General features: G+C 38.1%; 1 protein-coding gene across 2 annotated transcripts; it reads right to left on the bottom strand.

Moving 5' to 3' along the window:
* Positions 1–3441: 3441 nt before the first annotated feature.
* Positions 3442–11176, bottom strand: LOC306883459 (seipin-like). Of its 2 annotated transcripts, none has more exons than XM_079438737.1 (8): positions 10485–11176; positions 9790–9871; positions 8682–8825; positions 8090–8224; positions 5765–5862; positions 5483–5612; positions 4684–4765; positions 3442–4249 (listed from the first exon to the last, which is right to left on the bottom strand). In XM_079438737.1, the coding sequence occupies exons 1-8, from the start codon at positions 10742–10744 to the stop codon at positions 4005–4007; spliced, it is 1176 nt and encodes a 391-aa protein (XP_079294863.1). In that variant the 5' UTR covers positions 10745–11176; the 3' UTR covers positions 3442–4004. The 2 variants fall into 2 exon arrangements, with proteins under 2 accessions (XP_079294863.1, XP_079294864.1); XM_079438738.1 differs by having other exon boundaries at positions 8090–8191; positions 10485–11151.
* Between the last annotated feature and the right edge of the window lie 3836 nt (positions 11177–15012).

Raw genomic sequence — 15012 nt, 5'->3', positions numbered from 1 at the left:
ATTTGTGCAACACTAATATTCTGTCTTGCAGGCAAATGCATCATGATTCTATAAAACATGCCAACAGATTTTATTATTTGTAAGTATTGTCTCTCACTTTGAGGTACTCAACTCAACAATGTGGCATAAGGGAACAAATATAGTCTGAATATATTCAAGGGATAAGTTCACCCAAAAACGAAAATTACTCACCTTCATGTCATTCCAAACCTGTAAGACCTTTGTTCATCTTTGGAACACAAATTAAGATATTTTTAATGAAATCTGAGAGCTTTCTGACCCTGCATAGACAACAATGTAACTGAAATATTCCCAGGCCCAGAAACGCAGTAAGGACATCCATAAAATAATCCATGAGGGCATGTAGACAGATGGCCTCCACCTCACAAAACCTCTTCCATAATGGCAGCAGATGTGATTTGGAGGAGAAGAATTGCTGAATAAAGTCGTTATTTTTGTTTTCTTTGGCACACAAAGTATTCTCACAGCTTCGTAAAATTACAGTTGAACCACTGATGTCCCATGGACTGTTTTACCATCATCCTTACTACGTTTCTGTGTCTAGGAACATTTCAGTTGTGTTGCTGTCTATGTAGTAAAAAGTGCTCAGATTTCATCAAATATCTTAATTTGTGTTTTGAAGATGAACAAAGGTCTTACGGGTTTGGAATGACACGAGGGTGCGTAATTAATGACAGATTTTTCTTTTTTGGGTGACCTATCCCTTTAAGTCAAAAAATTAATCAGTATTTGAAGTAAGCTGTTGGGTTCCTTCCTTCCTACCGGACACCCATTTTGCAGTCCATGATGACAGGATTTTTGAGCCCGCTAAGCAGATCCTCTGGTCGGATGCATCGCTCTCCGTCCTGACTGATGTGCCCGAAATAATGAGGCACGAACTGACAGAGCGCATCAGACATGAGGACCTGTAGACAGATGGCCTCCACCTCACAAAACCTCTTCAGCACCTCGCTGCCCTCACTCAGCCTCATGTTACCTAGAAGGAACGTACAAAACTAATTTTCTGTCTTCAAAATACTGGTCATGGACATGGCAGATACAAAAGAAATATTCAAACCTGTTTTACTTCTATAACCTTATGTATTTTGATAGAAAGTGAAGGTATGGTCAGGATCAAAATCCTGAGTACCTTGGTGTCCTGCTAGCTGGACCCATGAGCTTTGTGTATGTTTGGACCACTGCATCATGGTCAAAAACGTTCTCCAAGATCGATACTGGAAAAGAAATGGGAGCCATTTAGTGGCAATGATCAAACAGTACCTTAAAAACAACATTTTTTGAGTTTCATTCTCCAACTTTGTTCATAACTTTGTGCATGCTTTACAGTTATACTCTCCCCATTGTGAAACTGTTCAGACCCATAGACATTGCCCATTGCTTGGCCAATATGTAGTACATTGTATGTTTATCAAGTATGATATTTGAAGATAAATTGAATTTGTTTTGGGAATATTGCAAATGTGACAGTAACATGCTACTCTAGCCCTATCTCGGTCTACAGTACTATGCAAATAGCTTATTCAAATATGCAATGTTATGGGTACACTTTCAGAATCATGCAAATTGTCTTATACATTTCAGTGCACCGAAAAAATACAGAATGTTTCTGTTAGCCCACAGGTCAGACTGAACCTGACACCAGTTCACTGGTCCTGAGAGATTCTGCAGAATCTAGAATAAACTGCTTTGTGCTTTCTAAGCCTTCCCAAAATTCCACTCACCTTCTTCGTGGTCTGCCTCCTGGCAACAGTGTCCTCATTTTCACTGAAAACCTCATCACTTTCTGCTGAGGAGTTGTTGAAGGAAGAAGAGGATGAAGCTGAAGAGTGAAAGAGAACCCGAGAGAGAACAGGGTGTGGAACTAATTCTTCCTCACCATCTTTCTCCATACTTTCCTCCGCATAATGTTCTCCATCCTGTGATGACCCAAGCTTTTGTGTGTTTTCTTGAGCCCCAACTCTTCTTCCTGTGCAGTCGTTTGTTGCTGAAATCTCCCTCGTTACTCTCATCGATACTCTCCAGACTTGCTCCCAGTCTTTCCCGCATCCCTTCCTTCACTCTTTCCCTCAGTTTGATCTTGCTTCTCCACAGGCTTTTCCTAGTTGCTGCATTCAACGCCACTGTTGAACCCTCTTCAACAAGATTTTCACCTGCCGTCAACTTCTCTTTCACTTTCTGCTCTTCTTCGTCTTTGTCCTTGGTCGTTTCTCCTGCAGGTATTGGTAGGGGATCCATGCAAACGCATTCCGGAGGTTCTGGTTTCATATCCTCTGCTTCCTTGTATGCATTTGTCTGCATTTCTGCTGGATCTTCAGGCTTGGATGAAAGGACGGCATGAGCAGAAGCCAGTTTAGGTCTGGCTCTGAAGCCAGTTTTCTTGATATAATTACTTTGATTGATTGAGGATGGTGAGAAATCAAAAATCCTTTCTTCTATGGCATCGCTCATGCTCTCCCCATCACTTCCATTGCTCTTCTTTTCTGACAATGTGCTCATTCTTTCTGGAGGAGAATCCAAGTCTTTCATGAAGCTGCTTGGTGGGAAATTTTCATCAGAAATGGATGGAACTCCTATTTTGTTATTTTGAGCCCTAGAAGAGAATCTGAGCAGATAAACAAAATCATTATTTGATAAATCATACCTAAAGAAGACAGATGAATAGACAGATGACATCTGAACAACATAATACAATATTCAATATCTTAATAATATTGATATTTAAAGAGGCACATCATGTAGGGAATTTCCTGGACATATACAAAGCCTACAATATATTGCAGTCACTTGTGGTTTCCTATAGAAATGGATACAAATAAGCATTATCTTGTCCAGGAAATAATCCCACATGTGGTAAGTGGCACAAAGTTCAAAACAATTACTTGTAGGGGGGAAAAGCACATACTCCCACGTACCCGAGTTGCCAATCTTTCATCACTCCTGTGTATTAAACTGAACCCACCAGCAGTTTAGTGCCAAAGACTCGACGGCAGTTTAAAGTCTTGCTGTCAACGGTTTCCAGTAGTTCTTTGCATAATGTGACATCATGGTTTTCCACAACATATCTGACAATGAGCGCTTTCGAGGTTGGGCCGATGGCTGGCGCACACTCTCTCGTGTCGACAACTCTGCAGACTGACTCCGGCAAACGCGTCATATACAGTATGTGTTTCCATGTGGTAGATGATTTCAGCTGTGATTAATTTATTTTATCAGCATGCAAATTTCCCAGGAATTGAACCTAGTGACTTGCTATACCATTTACAGTAAACATTTTATTTTATTTATTTAAAGTACTTGTTTTTTGGTGGATATACATCTTGCCACAAATTGTCATTTAATTTTGAGTCTTATTAAATTCTATCTACTATTGTGCAGTATTTGTATTTATAAAATCAGTATAAAAAGAGTAAAGCCAATATTATGACACACATTTACAACTTTATTTATTCTATTTATTTTTCAAATTAAGTTTTCATGTTAAAATCATTATTATAAATGTCCATAAATAAATTTCAGTAAAGTAATATCCTGTAGTTCCTTCTTACAACACAAGTGGATATTTCTCTAGTTGTCTCTGCATTTTTTAAAAAAGTGTTAATACATGAAAATGAATGCAAATCAATAATGTTATTTTCCAAACATAAACCACAAACAAATGACATTCTCCCCCTTTGGCTATTTATTGGTACAGTCTCACTGTTTTCAGTGTTATGGAATATAATAATAATAACAACAAAGGATATGTCTAGAAAGGTCAGTTTTGGATATACAGGTTATATCAATATTTGGTAAACAATAAATGGTTACTATACTGAATATTTGTGGTTGTCTTGATTATTTTTTTTACAATAATGATACAAGTGATTAGGGCTAGCGTGAAGTCCCCATTTTTTAAAACAAGGACATTGATCTATGAAGTCCAGTGGGTGGCCTTTGCTTTTCTTAACCTTTACCCTCATTTAGCAGATGGCTCCATTCACTCTCTAGCAGCTTGAACAGGCACCAACACGGAAGTAAGTTTTATCTGTGGTGTCTGTTAACGCTTGAGATGACTGTAATGTGTCCTGTGACAAATGCCTGTGCCTCAAAATCATTTCTCCAACCCCAGCCTCACAGGTGGATTCATCTTCAGCGAGTTCTCTGGAGTCATCGTCACTCTCCTCCACCCCCACGTCTGGAATGGATTCTTCCACCTCCAATGAATTGCACTCTATGGCGTCGAAACTTTCTATAATAATGGGGAGAATCCAACAAATGTGTTGTAGTGATAAATGCACATCAAAAAAGCAACAAGAAAAGCTAGTTTAGCAAATGAGTAAAGGGGTAGTCAAACCAAAAATGAAAATTCTTTCATTTTCTCTCCACCTTGTGTGTGGAACACAAAACAAGATATTTTGAAAAATGTTTCCATTTATTCATACAATGAAGTCAGTGGGGTCAGAATATCTTCTTTTGTGTTCTACAGAAGAAACACGTAATTTTTCTTAATTTTAATGTGCACCGATCATTTTCGCTATTAATTTTAATAAATAAAATGTATGTTTCTGTATATTACTTCCAGTATAAAGTAAATTTCCAAAATTAATTCTAAGATTTTACCCTTTTAATTACTACATGGGTTGCAATTGGTTTTAAAATTTCGGTGAATAAACCAGACTTTACCTGGTGCCTTTCCTTCATCCTGGGGTTCAAACTGATCATTTAGGTCACCTGGTTCATCATTTTCTTGTTGTTGCATAACGGTCTAAAGCAAGGAAAACACAGTATGAAATATGTTAACACAGACTTTCACAGAAGGAAACACAAAAACCACTTTTTCAAGGCTAGAATGCCCATAACATACTGTATACAAGTATGTGAAATCAAGTACACAAGCTAGATTTCACACAATGCAATCCATATATGTATTATGTGTGTAATTCGTAAGACAAAGCAAATTTTACCAGTTTGGCATTAGAACATAATGGTCAGTTTTTTTCTCACAATTCAGCCTTTTCTCATGCAAGTCTGAGTTTACATCTCAACACCTCCTGACTTTTTTCCTCAGAATTCTGAGTTTTGCTATTTTTTTTTGCAATTTTCTTTTGTTACTGCTCCAGATTAAAAGTGTAATTGCAAGTTTTTATCTCACAATTCCGACTTTTCTCAGAACTGCGAGTTACCATTTTGCAATTCTACGTTTATATTAAAAAAGTCTGAATTGTGAGAGATAAACTCTGAATTATGAGAAGGAAAGTCTGAATTGTGAGATAAATGTCACAATTATCTTTTTTTTTTATCCTGTGGCAAAAACAAGCTTCCATACATTTGTACTCCTTTGAGTACTGAGGTTTGAAATGCCTCATTAATGATTACCGCATTACATATTTACAAGCATTCACATCTGCGTTTGCATACATTTGTAGAGAATGCCCTTGGCCAGTGTCTTATATCTTGAACATAAAATTTTAGAGCAGTGCACCTTTCCACGAGTTCTGCGATTGCCCAGATTAAACTGCAGGAAGCTGAGAACGATAATCAAACTGAGGAAAGTAAAGTTACTCATCACTCCCATCAGCGCTGATATCAGGGGGAAGTGATACAGCAGGTACCTGTGCAGATCAGAGAGATTCATAAAGACCATTATCTGTTTGATCAATGTTGGGCTGATTATCTCAAACACAGAGCACATTATTTAAAGTAATAAAAATGTAAGGACTTTTTAAGCAACCCAGCAAAAAGACAGGAATACACAAACACAAACCTGATGCCTGTAAATTGAGCAAAGATGTAGAGATGAGCTCTGTAGATCTGAATATGCTGGGAATGGATCTCAATGATGGCTCCAACAGTGGGGTTGTACTGAACAGAGAAAAGAGAGAGACAAATATACTAAATGAGCTTCAAAATTTAGTTCCACTTCTCTTATACTGTAGATAAGCTCCTAAATTCCTAACAGGACTCTAATCTACAACAATGACAAACCATGGTTCACTGCAAAACTCAGACAGCTCCGTCAGGCCAAAGAAGATGCTTACAGAAAGGGGGATAAAGTCTTGTACAAACAGGACAAATACACACTGGAAAAGGAGATCAGAGTGGCAAAGCGGAATTATTCTGACAAGCTCAGGAAAAAATTATCTTCCAGTGATTCTGCTTCAATGTGGAAAGGAATGAAGGATATCACCAGTTACAAGTCACCATCCCCCAGCACTCTGAAGAATCAACACCTGGCAGACGACTTGAACGACTTTTATTGTCGTTTTGAAAGATTACCCCACACCCGCCCTGAACACCTCTTCACACAACCATTCACACGTCCAGCAACCCCTCTCTCCCCCACACCTACAATTCAAATCAGTGAAGATGATGTGTGCCAGGTCTTCAGGAAGAACAAAAGAAGGAAAACACCAGGCCCAGGCGGTGTGTCACGAGCTTGCCTAAAAACCTGTGCTGACCAACTGGCCCCCATCTTCACACAGATCTTCAACAGATCATTGGAGCTGTGCAAAGTCCCCTCATGCTTCAACCGCTCCACCATCATCCCCGTCCCAAAGAAACCTAAAATTACTGGACTTAATGACTACAGACCTGTGGCCCTAACGTCTGTAGCCATGAAATCATTTGAAAGACTGGTTTTGGCTTCTCTGAAGGACATCACTGGACCCCCTGCAGTTTGCCTACAGAGCAAACAGGTCTGTGGATGATGCAGTCAACATGGGACTGCACTTCATCCTGCAGCATCTGGACAGACCAGGGACTTATGTGAGGATCCTGTTTGTGGACTTCAGCTCCGCTTTTAACACCATCATCACGGAAACCCTTCAAACTAAACTAACCCAGCTCTTCGTCCCCACCTCCGTCTGTCAGTGGATCAACAGCTTCCTGACAGACAGACAGCAGCTAGTAAAGCTTGGTAAATTCACATCCAGCACTCGTACGATCAGCACTGGAGCTCCTCAGGGCTGCGTTCTCTCCCCACTGCTCTTCTCCCTCTACACCAACGACTGCACCTCTAAAGACCCCTCTGTCAAGCTACTGAAGTTTGCAGTCGACACCACAATGATCGGCCTCATCCAGGACCGTGACGAGTCTGCTTACAGACAGGAGGTTAAGGAGCTGGCTCTCTGGTGCAGTCTTAACAACCTGGAGCTTAACACGCTCAAAACTGTGGAGATGATATTGGACTTCAGGAGAAACCCCCCTGCTCTCCCCCCACTCACCATCATGAACAGCACTGTGACTGCAGTGGAGTCATTCAGATTCCTGGGCATCACCATCTCCCAGGACCTGAAGTGGGATATTCACATTGACTCCATTGTCAGGAAGGCCCAGCAGAGGCTGTACTTTCTTCGCCAGCTGAGGAAGTTCAACCTGCCACAGGACTTACTGAAACAGTTCTACTCTGCCATCATTGAATCCATCCTCTGCACTTCTGTAACTGTCTGGTTCAGCTCAGCTACCAAATCTGACCTCAGAAGACTACGGAGGGTAGTCCGGACTGCTGAGCGAATCATTGCTACAACCCTCCCCACTCTCCAAGAATTGTACTTATCCAGAGTGAGCAAAAGGGCTGGTAAAATCACTCTGGACCCCTCACACCCAGCACACTCCCTCTTTGAACTGTTACCGCCTGGTCGACGCTACAGAGCTCTGTGCACCAGAACGACCAGACACAGGAACAGTTTCTTCCCTCAGGCAATCCATCTCATGAACACTCAACAATAAACGTGGAACACACAACTATAATACACTATCCATTCACCACACTCACTAATTGTATCTTTATTTTCTCATTTCTAAGTTGCACATACTTGACCTGTACATACATATTTGTCTATATTATATATTGTGTTTTTGCTGCTTTGTACATTGCCTTTTGGTTAATTGTTATTCTTTTATTATCTGTGTCCTGTTGCTGTCTTTCTGTTGCACTGTGGAGCTTCTGTCACTACAACAAATTCCTTGTATGTGTAAACATACTTGGCCAATAAAGCTCATTCTGATTCTGATTCTGATTCTAAAGGTGTTCTAAGTATTTTTGTAGAGTTTCTGTGTGGTTGCTAGGGCATTCAGAACCATCACTCACAGAATCATCTTTGAATTCAGAGTACAGCTCCACTATGACTGACTGCTTCTGCTCCGACGCTCCTGTTAACAGCATGGGGGAGAAGACCACTGTGCCCAGAGCCTGAAGAAGAGAGGAGCGATAATGGAGCATTGCCTGAGACACAGAGAGAGAGAGAGAGAAAAAATGGGAGTCGATCTGACAAGATACCATAGATGCATTGTGAAAACAAAATGTTCTAAACGGGTTCAGAAAGATAACAAGTCTCGCCCTGGTGAACCTACATTTTGCAACAGTTACTTAATAGGAAATTTCATGTGAAAATGACAATTCTGTTATGGAAAAGCACAATCAAATGACTTGTGTGCTATATTCAAAGTCTCTTGAAGCCATTTGACATGAATAATGTAAGTACAGTACAGGTGAGTAAATGCTTATAGAAATGTCATTTTTGGGTGAACTATTCCTTTTAAGCATTACATTTATTTGACTGGTTGAATAATTTACATTTTAGATACTACTGTGTGTAATCTATCAAGAAGCAAACATTTGATGTACACTTTGAACTTAAAATGCTTTTTATGTGTTCCTGTCCCCTCGTTTGCATACTTACAGAACGTGTCGATATGTCAACAATCTGACCAGCTTTAGAATAGGGAGTAATTTTCACTAGGAACATCCCCAGCTCCTGATTGGCTGGAGACTCAGGCATTTGCAGCTCTAGTGTAATCTGATAGGGCTGACCGTATGTCATTACCTGTAGTAGGCAGGAAAGAGAAAAACAGCATTGCAATCCCTAGTAAAAAAGTAATATATTTAAAGTACATTTATTTCATACTAAGTATAGTTCAAATATATTAACATATTTACTGACATGTTGCTCAAGACTGGCTGATATAAAAATTATAATCAAACTTTATTTGGAGTACTACTTCTTACTATTAAGCATACAATGTGTTTTAATGTCACTATTGATGAGGATTGTATGATTTTTGAATAATATTTAAATGCAAGACATTTAAAGTGTACCTAAAGTATACTTGCAATAGTTCCAGTTTAGCACAATCATATATACTTCAGTATATCTTAAATTGAACTTCAGCATTACTTCTGCACAATTAAAGTGCATTAAGTATAAAACTAGTTGCTCCAATTTAGCAGACTTTAAGTACACCAGTTTAGTATACTAAAAGTACAACTGCAGGGTATTTTTTATTAAGTGCATGCATGTAGTAGACTTAGCATGAAATAAATGTATTTAGTATGTTTACTTTTCACTAGAGATAATATACTTCTAAACATTTTTTTTTAAATATTCTTTGTCCACAAGTATTCTGACTGCACAATATGTGCAGCATGCATCCTGAGCTCAGTGTACGCTAAGTAAAGTGATGTCAACCTTTATTTTTAACATAATTTTCCCCCCGATGTATTTGATCAGACTGCCAAAAAGTCATTTTTGCACAAAACTGGATAGTTGCAAAATAAATATGTATTTATTACCAATTTAACTGAACATAAATGGAAATAAATGTGCCATAGTGACAACATTTGACAACAATGTAGCATGCTAGTATTTGAAACACTTATTGCATAGCCTACTATACACAGCTTTACATACTAGACTAAACTCAGCAATAAAAGATCATCAAAAAAGAACTTTAAAATTAAGTTTGGTTAAATTGAAGAAACCATGCAAGCATGAGATCAAGGATGATTACCTGATGTTTTCCATTTTTCAGTAAAGAAACATTGGCCACAGGGAAAGAACACACAGAGTGATGAGGAGATGGACAATCAGTCCTGCTGATCAGAAACACATTTGACATGAACAAGCAGATGACAAATGTCAACAACACTCAAACCTCTGATGAATTTAGGCTGATCCCGTGAAGCTCTTACTTTTTGGCCATATAAATATCAGCAACTCAACAAACTTACATATTTTGGGCACAGTTGGGCCTCTGAATAAAACTGAGGTGTTTTTTTTTATCCTCCATGAGTATGAGCTCTATATTATACTACACCACACTATATAAACCATAAAAGTATTATGTTTAAAATAAATACTTTTTTTGAGACACTGTCTTTTTTTAAACGTAATTTCATAAATTATTACATTAACATTTATTCATTTAGCAGACACTTTTATATAAAATGACTTTTAAAACTATAATTTTTGTATGATTAATGCATGTAATTTTTGTGAGGTTAATGCTTAATCATGAATAATGATTTTGTGAATGGGACAAGAAAAACGTGTTTTCTTCTTTTAAGAAGATATTTAATAATTTAGGCCTATGATTAAAAAAACATGCTTTTCAAGAAAGCTCGTTTCCTGAAAAACAAGATGAAATCCTGATTAAGAAAACGATTTAAGGTAGCATATTCTGCTGGGTACCTGTAAACACCTCACCTGTAGAAGAAGTAGACAGGTGTGATGAAATTGGCTGTGGGTATAAAGGAATAATAGAAACTGCCATAGAAGAATAAAGCAACCCAGAACACCAGCAGAATCACACAGATCAGAATAGCCATTTCCAGAAGCTTCTGTCTGATCCGGACCAGCAGCACTGACATCGTCTCCAGGATCTGGACCACCAGCCCGTTGATTTGAGGTCCCACATCTTGAACACCAGAATCCTCTGAATCGAACTCCTTCATAGTGGGCTGCATGTTTACTGAGATTTATTTCTTCCAAACAGTCCAGTGTTGTTGCGCTGCTATCTCACAAAAAGTCCTTCACAACTTCCTCTTCGCTTTCGATTTCAGCTCTTGTTGGCGTCTTTGGTTTATATACAAAATAACCCAAACCTGCCTCATTTCTCATGAAAACGCTGCCAGTTTCTCACCACCACCACCTCATGTTTCCATTTTTGAGCTCCTGTGAGATTCTTCCTCTGCCCTTGAAGCTCTGACATCTGACTTTGATTCATCTAAAATGTTCAGAATCAATGAACAAGCCTTTTTTAATAAATGTTCCTGCAGTAATGGACTGTGACATTGTCGGTTCCTGGAAAAAACGGACAGTCCAAAGAACAGCTGGATCCCAGAGGGACGACGCTGGGACTCATGACCAGCATGTGAGGCAACAGGACAGGAAATGCTGTTAGGAAATTCAAAGAGTATGAAATATCCAAAGCAAATCCTTCTCTCTTCAATCTGGATGACCTCAAACACAATTAGTAACAGCTACGCAACAGGATATGCAACCAAGCAGAAACAGTTGTCATTTATCATTTTGTGAGGATCATATGCATGTAAGTGGTTTGCAAGGCCGGATACGCAATAACCATTTCAAGTTTACCATGCAACCACAAATTCATTGGATGCACACAAGACACATATATGACTTCAAAAGCCGTCGAGCACAGTAGCTCAGGTCAATGCATGGCTTGAATAAATGCTCAAATTACAGGCAATTAGCTGTTTGAGGACACACGTGCACCCTGTTATTATGACTCTGAGTTTCCAGCTCAGTTGAATGTATCCCACATAATTACTCCTACATGAACGTAACAAGCTTTGCACACAAGGTAAAAAGGAGATTTTGTTTACAGCCCTCTTGTGTGTTTAGTATTGTGTCGCCATTAAATGTTTTTGTAATGTGAATCTCTTTCCACTAGATGGCAATAAACACCCTTTCAGCAGCATTTGTGAGCAAACTAAAACTGTATTACAGTAATGCATGTTCATTAGGAGATTATGGTGAAAGATTTTTTTGTAAATTATTATTTAAATGAGCGTTTATTTTAGTATTAGTAAAAATGGTGTTAGTTAGTGTTAGTTAGTAAGTTAGTGATGTTTGTTTTGAAGGAAGGACTCAGCTGTATCATTGAGACCTAAAATTGTCTCTTTTGACTTGGGAACAGTAAATAACTACCTAGCAACAAAGCAAGACACCTTAGCGACTGCAACGCAATGCCATAGCAACCTCTCACAACATTCTAGCATTGTGGCAGTGAGTTTTGCATGACATTTCCTTTAGAAAACACAAAAATCTAGTAGTTTACGAAATCATCAGTAACATGAACACTGGTATCAAATGTCTGAATATATTCCTTTATTTTTTTCCCCTAAAGCAAGTTTTTTTCTCAAAAATGAGCAGCACTTGAAAAGGTGCCATGTTTGGATTGATTTTTCACATGCCAGAGAAAGAGCGAGAGATGATTTCAAATGACCTGTCAAAGAGAGACTGCTGGCCTACATACATATTTAAAAAAGGATCTTGCAGGTGAATCAAACTGTTTCACCAAGTATAATAGTGCTTTTGTTCTGATGGAATGATAAAGGGAGATAAAGTGAAAATTTAAAGCGTGACTGCTTGAAACTTAAATGGAGATGGAATTAAATTTGTAAAAATGGAGAGAGGTGTAGCTGAACTGGACTGCAGATGAGAGTTCTTCTTCCCCTCCTCCTCCCCTCATGCTGGTATGACTCATTTGCAAATCATACTCTGTGCTAAAGATATGTAAAGCTATAGTATGCATCTGCACTGTGGCTCTCAACACTGCAGAAATATGTTGTTCTATCACTGAGGTTCTATCATTCTTACTTCATTCTGATTGGTCGGTCACTGCATCATACATTTTTAATGTGAAATTTGAATTACAACACAACAGAAGATACCAGAAAGATTGTTCATGCTGCTCTTTACCATATAGTATAAGGTCACTTCAAAAAGGGCAAAGCTGGTTGAATAACTTCCTTAAAGGAATAGTTCACCCAAAAATGAGCATTCACTGAAAATGTACTCATTCTTAGGTTATCAAAGATGTAAATGAGTTTGTTTCTTCATATGAACAGATTTCACTTGCTTTCACATCACTTGCTCACCAATGGATTCTCTGCAGTGAATGGGTGCCTCCAGAATGAGAGACAAACTGCTGATAAAAAACAATGATTATAAACAATCCACAAGACTCCAGAGTCCATCAATTAACATTTTGTGAAGCGTAAAGCTGTGTGTTTATATGATAGAAATTTGTCATTATGGCATTTTAACTTTAAACTGTTGTTTCTGGCCAAAATAATCCATAATAAAGATTCCTCCAGTGGAAAGTCCCCTTGTTGTCCTCTAACATCAAAATCCACCAACACATTTGTTTAGATCTGTTTTGGCTTATAATATCTGAATATATAATATCTGGAATATAATATCTGTGCAAATTTCTTTCTTGATTCAGATGAGATGAATTTTTCACCAGAGAAAGCAAAATACAGACAGAGTTCTGATATTTTAGCCGCAAAAAACTTTTTTTTCTTAGAAACACACCTTTTCTCAAGACGTTAATTGATGGACTGGAGTCGTAATATGTTGCAATTACTTGTGGATTACTATGATGTTTTTATAAGCTGTTTGGACTCTCATTCTGACGGCACCCATTCACTGCAAAGGATCCATTGTTGAGCAAGTGATTTAATGCCAAATTTCTCCAAACCTGTTCAGATAAAGAAACAACATCTACATCTTAGATGTTCTGAGGGTAATGAAGTTTTCATTTTTGAGTGAAGTGTTATTCAGTTATGAGAGCCACACATAATACAGTCACGTCAGATATAGGTACCACAACAATCCCGCTTCAGGTCATGTAGAAACAAGGCCGAATATGTTCAGTTTTCCCATCCGTCAACACCCCCATAATACAAACATCAGCACAGTGGAAAAAAAGGTCTTGGGGGTCAACAAAGATCTCAAATGCCAAAGTAACAGTAAAATGTCAAAAACCTTCCCACAGTCTGAGAAATTATGGAATCTCACAGCATATTTCTCATTCAAAACGTTCTCTTAGTATCACATAAACCAGACTCTCAAAGGAAGAAAAACACACCGTTCCAAAACACAGGAGCTTTCTTCATAGGCACTATTTTAAGGGATCATAAGCAAGCTATTAATGCACAGGCTGTTCCATAAGCCATTTAGACAAATTTTAAGGTAGCCCTGCATGCATCTTTTATGGAAAAAACAACCCCATCATACAATGCAACAAGCTTGGTGAAAAAAATAGGAGAAAACGTCATCATAAAAAATAAATTAATAGAGAAATGTATATTACAACTATTTCAGTCAATGCTTAAGTTACCAATAAAAATTAAGCAAAGTAATTACATTTTCATATTACCTTTGTACAGTTTGAACCAAGTCCTGTCTTATATTTTTCTCGTTTGAGAACTTCGATATATGTCACAATAGGGAAGAAAAGATGACTTTTACATTTAATTTTGACTTTAAAAATGTCTATTAGCGTGCATTGTTATCTTAGCAACATGTTAAAACCATACTGTTCAGGATGCTGCCTTATAAAGTAGCTGTCTATAAGCCTTAGCAAGGCAGCTCACTAGGTTTTGGAATAGAGCCACAGTTCTGGTCAGGTGAACTGAAGGGTAGCGGCTGCAGGTGTTCTCTGCACATGTGGATCTGACCCTTTGATTGACAAGTGTCTGCACCGTTATCGGTCTTAGCTAACGCTTCTGACTTAAAGCGTACCTCCTGTTTGATCTCACCCTTGATGCAATCAGATGCTAAAAATAGGCATCTGTCTCCATTCATTTGAAAGTCATTAATACAGAGCAGATGTGTTATACTTCTTTTGGCCTGTAGAGATCACTGTTACACCCAATATTTTCACAGTGAAATTTAAAAAACACAAGTTATGACAAATGCAGCATTCTTTTTTGTCGCCTTTCTGCAAGAAAAAGAATGTAAATTTTAAATTAAAACAAGCTAAATTTAAATACACTTAAAGTCACGATGAAATGGAAGTAGCGACAAATTTTTTCTTCCATATATAGATGTAGGCTACATCCAAGTGAATGGCTTATCAAAAAAAGCCTTGGTTCTTTGCATCGATGTTGATTGGATTGTGAGATTTTGATGTTGCACTAAAAAAATTGTAAGCAGATGAAATGAAATATGTGATTGAAGAATCTAATTATGAATATGA

This window comes from Barbus barbus (assembly GCF_936440315.1).
Source record: "Barbus barbus genome assembly, chromosome: 17".
NCBI classification, from domain to species: domain Eukaryota; kingdom Metazoa; phylum Chordata; class Actinopteri; order Cypriniformes; family Cyprinidae; genus Barbus; species Barbus barbus.
The sequence above is the reverse complement of the archived record's forward strand: the minus strand, read 5'-3'. Positions and strand labels throughout refer to the sequence as shown.